We start from the raw sequence: 6930 nt of genomic DNA on the forward strand, positions 1-6930 counted from the left end.
CAATTGACAAACATGGCCATAAACGTAAAAAGAATTGACAAGCATGAGACAGAAAGAATTGAAATTACAATAATTAAATTAATGACAAACCTCAGCACATACCAAAAGCCAAAATCACGTGCTGATTAGATATATTTGTATAGTCAACTACAAAAAGTCTTTTAGAGCATTTTTACATATTAAATCACACTGGAAAAATAACATTTTCCCTTGGTTACTCACTTTCATCATCACTTTCCTGTATGTCTAAATGATTCATATTCCTTTCCAGTGGTGGAAGTCCATCGTCAGAATCATAAGAGCCCTCATCTTCACTGAGGGATGACTCGTCCGCTCCTGTAACAGAAAAAAGCAAACATATGGTGAGACTCGCATAACTTTCTCAACAAAGATGGCTCTTTAAAGATCACCCTCGTTCGATAGAATGCACACACAGATCGCCCTAAGTCTTGTGAATATATGTGCCACAAAAAAGGTATGGCCCTTCACCACCCACCAGCTGGATGCTAAGATGGATAAGATGATGGAGCAAAACAGAAGACTCCATGAAAAATGTAAAGGATTAAAAAAAATGCACCCTGAAATCTAATGGGACAGAAGTTGAAACAACAGATGAACCAGCCCCGTATAATGTAAAGAGTATCTATTCTGTTGTTTAAGAGTGAAAAATACCTTTCACTTCTGCAGGAACCTTCGGAAGTTGACTATTTTGTGAAAGCCAATCATTTTGGACTGAAATAATATCAGCACTATTTTCACATTTAGAATATGCCTTTAGAAGTTCCCTGCATCGGTTTAAAATGCCAATGGTTGAACAGTGTTAGAGACATAAAAGTCAAGAATAATTGTGTAGTTTGATAAAGATTGAGAGTAATCTCAATATACTATGGAAAATAATTTGGAGATTACTGAGATACCACCATGATACTGGGTGGTCATTATGAACTTTAAGCAGTCGGATATAGTTGAATTTCAGTCACTAATCTCGTTAGAAAACGCTAGTCAATCTAGAATTGTATGGAATTTTCCTTTTTAACTGAGCAAACAAATCAGAACGAAATGACAATCCAGGTCAATGTGAAAGTTCAAAACACAAAATGGGCTTTAGATGGATTTTCTTCACTTAACCATACGTTTAAGATATGATGCTGGACCCGTGTCATTGAAAGTTAGACTTCATTTTGTGAATTGGGTTTACATATTCTAAGTCCGCTACGGGTTTCAACTGACATAGCTCGAATTTCTTGGCTGGAATATGAATTCTGATGTTCATATTATGTAAAAGTAAATAAACAATTCAACAAATGAACTAAATCCATACCTGTTGAGGGACAGGAAACCATGACCCCATTTGAACTTTCCAAGCAACAAATTTGCAGTTTCTTCTTCCCCACTGTGAAATCATATAAAAAATAAAAAAAAACGTTTGAAAATATTCAACTGCATGTCTGGCAGATAACATATCAAACTGTTGGGCCAAATGGAGAAATAAGTTCATCACAAAGAGTTCACAAAGATGAATGTTAGCACCCTTTAAAGCATACCAAAGGCATGGGAGAAAAAAGGCTCCAAACCTAAGCCTTGATTAGGTTGGGCCTACTTGGGTCAGTAGGTTGTACTGCAGTAGCGCAACAGCCTTAGATACTTTTATTATTATGGGAAAGCATAGAAGTCATAGATCTTTAATATCTCTCATACAATTACAAAAATATGTAAAAGAAAAGGCATGACAGATTGCACTGGTGTAAGGTCCAAAAAGACATCAGCAATAAACAAAAAATTCTCACTCTGCAAGGTAAAGCAAAGAGTTTTTAGTACCATATGAATAAAGCTGCAGATAATGCCTCCACACAAGATAGTTGACAGGGTCGACCATAATTTACCGGATTTGCTGCTACAAGCCAAGGCACTGCAATTACATGATTTGTAAATTTTAGAGACATGGTAAGAAGAAAACTGTCGAACACGGAAATTCAACTCCATGCATGCATAGCAGTACCATAAGTGCAGTAAATTTTGAGACCCATAATAACACCATATAACATAATTATCATGGGCATTACCATATAAAAATGCGAAGCAAGGTTGTTATTCGTTTAGACTAGTAGCATTAGCACATTTTTTAAAATGAAAATATGAAATTCTATTTCATAAGAAATACTGTACAGTAAAGCGGGCAAGTAATCCACAAAGAGCATAAAAACATTAATACAGACAAATACATCAAGATTAAGAAACCAAAATTAATCAAGATACTGCAGCCTTCCTATCTATGAAATTCTATTCATAAGAAAGACTGTACATAAAGGGTTGCTCAGCCTGCAAGCCTTGCATAGCAGCTCTGTGAACTACTTTATTTGTGTTCCTGCTTACAACAGCCATAATTGTATGCAGCTGGTCAAAACACTGCCATGGCAGGTCCCAAATGTCCCCATCCACTAACTATAACATCTACAAGGAATGATCACACCAAAATGATCTTTGTCCTTAGAATGAGTCTATGGTGAGAGAGCTCGGTGTCACACCCACTTCCACAAATGTGATGGCATTTTTCAAGACACTCATATCAAGCTTTGATCTTGGAGCCAAACCAGTCATGTTTAAGAAACTACATAACAATAAACATAAAGCCAGACAAATAAAGAAAACTAAATAACCATTCTTTTGCAATTTTGTTCAATCCTTCTCTCCTTCCTAGTCACTAACAGTCGGTACTTTTTCAGTTTCATCTTTTGCTATGATACTAGTGTATTTGTATTTTCTCTATTTTATGAGTAACTCACACACACTCCAAAAACAAAGAATAAGTGTGGGTGAGACTTCAGAGGCTTACACTGTGGTATATGAAATATGTACCCTCATATTTAATGTTTTATAATTATCATATATATGGCTCTTTACATTTCAACTACTATAAAAATCCAAAAATCCACATGTATATATATATATATAGATAAATCAGTATGTCCGCACATATATATTTATTTTTTAGTAGACATGTGGGACATTCCTGGTTGTGTGTACCCACAAATTATACTTCAAATCAGATACTTCAAGTAAGCTAATTGATTGAAGAACTAAAGTTCATACAGAGGCGAGGAGCAGTGCAACGCAGCTTCACAAACGGTACATCATCCAAGCGTGCCCAAGAGCAATCCACAACAGCTAATCCTTTTCTCTGGATTAAGCTATAATCTTCTCTTGAGACACAAAGCGTCCCAACTGGACTGCAAAAATGGAAAACACCATTAGTAAAATAATTCATATATGAGGGGAACGCAGCAGGCTAAAATGATTCACTATTGCTCATTACACCATCAAAAATGTCAAATGCTCAGTTGATTTTTGGTATATAATTTATTTATTTTTCCTGTATAATATTCCAGGGCACGCAGATGATGATATAAAACTAACACAATGCAACATGACATCATTCTAGAAAATTAATTAGCATCATAGATAAGGTAAGGTACCTCAAAACAATTCCTCCAAAACCATTATTGACACGCAATTCCTGCATGAAGTTGTAAGAATGTTAACGCTAAGCTTCTACAAAAGACTTTTCATCATTTATAGTTGGCACACTTGCCTTTCACTGAAAAAAAAATTGTTACGAGACCTATGCCTCTTTTAAATACTTACTTTTTACCATTGGAAAAAGCCATATCCAAAATATCTGATAAATATTCCACTACACTAGTGATATTTCCATAAAGTAGAGATCCTAGTGCCAATTGATAACCTCATATATGATGAACAATTTACCATCCACATTAAAGATGCAAATTTTATAGACATGGCATTAAAGACCACAAGCCAATTCTGATTTAATAAAACAAATTATTGTTTGAAAAGAAAAAAAAAACCCAGCTAACATAGAAATTTAAATGCGAATGAGTAATTCAAAAGGAAAACGTAGCTACTTACTTTCAAAAACCCAAATCTTGAAAGCTTGCGTCCTGTGCACTTTTTTGCATCACATTGGCCAAAATCCTGAATCAACAAAATAGCACCAAATGATTTCACGTTCAAAGACTAGATTGAAGTTGAGGATGATATTTCAAAATCCATTTCACACGCAGAATAATGCAGAGTACGCCAAAGGTTTGGACTTTATCTAGAAATAAATTAACTAATATCTTTTTCAAAAGATTTATATAACTCAAATCTCAAACTAGAACTGGAAAAGAAGGGCAGAAGAAAACAATCGAAGCCCCTTCTAAACATGAATGTGATATAACACAGAAGTGATTACAGTTTAACTATAACCCAAAATAAGAATCTAAAATTAATATTATGTGGGAAAAAAAAAGACATACACAAAAGCATACCAATTTCAAGAGCGTGACTCAATAACAAAATTGCAAAGAAACAAGCAAAGAAAAATCGAAAGTTAGGGAGAAACAAATTAGTTTGTAGTAAATCAACAAGAAAAGAAATGCATACCCACATTGCAAGCTGGATTTTGGGACCCGTTGGCTCCTCTTCCGTAGCTGAAGTAACAATAAACCCATCAATCACTAAAACTCAAAATCCAAAATACCAGAGCTGGAATTATAACAAACACTTTCTAGCCCAACCCTTATGCAAAAATGAAAAATTAAAGCTGATGAATTGGCACCTTGATCAGATGGTAGGGAATCACCTTCACTGAAAAAAAAAAAAGATAAAAAAGAAAGATAGGGAAGATGATCAAGAGCAACGCGGTGAATTTGGTGTAAAATAGAAATGGAATAATGAACTTACTGTGGAAGATGGTTATTGGTCCGACTAGATTGTCCACGATGGGGCTTGTGGTTCTTGAACCGCTTGTTGTTACCCATTTTTTGTTTTTGTTTCTGCAGAAAACCCAATACTGGGAATGGGCTGGTTGTGGAGATGGTGCCGATGTGGTTTTAGCTTTCACAGGAGGGTTTTAGTCGGTATATGCACCAGACTTCTGTGGCGGGTAGGTTTCTTTGTCTTATATTTTAGGGTAATTTTCATTTTATTACGTTGAAGTTTAACTAATTTCAGTTATCAAAGTCTAAAATAATCTACGGTTTTGGAAATATTAACGAGCTGATAAACTCTGTGACTCAAAAAAATTTATGCAGCATTTGGATGAAGGAATTCTAATTTTTATAGATTTTGTAAATGACGGAATTTGTAATTACATCATTTCAAATTACGTCAATTCCAAATTTTTAGTGTTTGGATATCTTGTATATAGAATTTAAGAAATGACGGAAATTATAATTTCCCTTGTTTAGATAATCATAAAAGGAATTTTAAAATTGAAACTCGCAGAGAATAAGGAGGCTTAAGAATAAAAAAGCATCTCATATATCATGATAAGTGTGGTAACCAAATTAAATTAAAACCCTAGGTCAAATGATTCATTCTATTTGGGGATTATTTGACTTAATTGGGAATTAATTAACCTAATTGGGAGTTACTTAATTTAATTGGGGATTACCCAATTAAATTGAACATTACCTAATTGGGTTGAGAATTGATTTGATTAATTACCACGAATCCCAACTAAATGAGGAGTTGCCTAATTGAATTATGATTTGATTTGATACCTACCACAATTAGGGATTTGATTTACCCTAATAAATCAAATCCCTAATTAATCAAATCAATTCCAAAAAAGGAGAGGAATAATTCCCTTCCATCTACGGAATTATTTCTCTGAAATCCTAGCCTCCGAAACCACTATAAAAGGATAGCCACACACAAGGGTTGAGATACGTCTGAAATCCTTACTAAAACTCTGCAGAAAATTCCTCTGAAACCCTAGCTACCTCCTTTCTCTCTCTCTTTTACATAAGGCTCCGACTGTCGGTTTACACCATAAGTCTGTACCCTATATTAGATATTGTTTTCTATACGATTCAATTGAACTAATTTAAGCATCGGAGGGCCTTTGGCCAACACCCGCTGGGTGTGGTCCTCTTATTGGTTCTATTTTGCAGGGAGAAGGAGGTGACGAAGAAGAAAATAGAATCTTTCCAATAGAATATTCTCGTGGAGAAATTTGTACACTCAAATTGGTGCTTTCATTGAGATCAGTGTAATCGATGCAGACTCTTCACTTGCCATTTTCTTGTTTTGCCACTAGAACAATGTTGGCAAGCCACTCTGAGTAGGAGACCTCTTCAATGAAGTCAGCAGCTAGGAGTTTGTCAATCTCACCGATGATAGCGACTCGCTCGGGTGCGGTTGCGTCTCTTCTGCGCCACTAGCTTGCAGGTAGGGTTGACATGGAGTCGATGATAGATAATTTTCGGGTCGATGCCAGGCATGCCTGACGGCGACCATGCGAATATATCTTTGTTATTCCGGAGGAAGGTGGTAAGCTCCACCTTCTAGTCTAGGCTTAAGCGCGAGTGATTTGCGCTTTTTTGTCCGGTGATCGGGATCTAAGGGTATTAACTCGACGTCTTCCTCGGGTTTCCATCCTTCTTGGGAAAGACCTGCGGGACGGATTTCCTCGGTTTAGTCCTGACGCTTTGATTGCTATAAGATAGCAAGATTCGGTTGTTCAACCTCCTTCAGATCTGCCTAGCTCACAGGGAGGAATTACACTTGTTTGCTTTTCTTCAGCCCTTGGGCGGAGCATTTCGTCGCCATTGCTTGATCGTTGTTGATTTGGCCGACACCACCCCCAGGGATTGGGTACAGGATTTTCTGATGTGTGGCAAGGTGATGGCGTTGATCTTGCCAATACATGGCCTGCGCAGAATGCCGTTGTAGGGTGAGACCTCATCAATGACCATGAATGTTTGCAAGCAGACTACAGGTGGGGAGTAGACGTCGAGGTCTATCGTGTCCACGGTAACCGTTATTGCACCATTAAAGCCGATCGCGATCGGCTAATTTGTTGATTTTGCCTCCAAGCCCATCTGCCGGATGACACCGATTCGAGGATATTGGCTGCGCGCC

The 6930-nt window shown here is 36.7% G+C and overlaps 1 protein-coding gene across 1 annotated transcript; it reads right to left on the reverse strand.

Annotated features, from left to right (window-relative positions):
• Positions 1-99: 99 nt before the first annotated feature.
• Positions 100-4948, reverse strand: LOC103343861 (RNase L inhibitor protein-like protein). The gene is made up of 10 exons (XM_089044212.1): positions 4747-4948; positions 4622-4650; positions 4447-4493; positions 3928-3993; positions 3474-3514; positions 3091-3227; positions 1819-1909; positions 1322-1393; positions 673-785; positions 100-336 (listed from the first exon to the last, which is right to left on the reverse strand). Exons 1-10 carry the CDS (start codon positions 4821-4823, stop codon positions 215-217), a joined length of 795 nt encoding a protein of 264 aa, XP_088900338.1. The 5' UTR covers positions 4824-4948; the 3' UTR covers positions 100-214.
• Positions 4949-6930: the final 1982 nt, after the last annotated feature.

The sequence above is a fragment of the Prunus mume genome, linkage group LG1 (assembly GCF_029339155.1).
Source record: "Prunus mume cultivar Tortuosa linkage group LG1, ASM2933915v1, whole genome shotgun sequence".
Classification (NCBI taxonomy): domain Eukaryota; kingdom Viridiplantae; phylum Streptophyta; class Magnoliopsida; order Rosales; family Rosaceae; genus Prunus; species Prunus mume.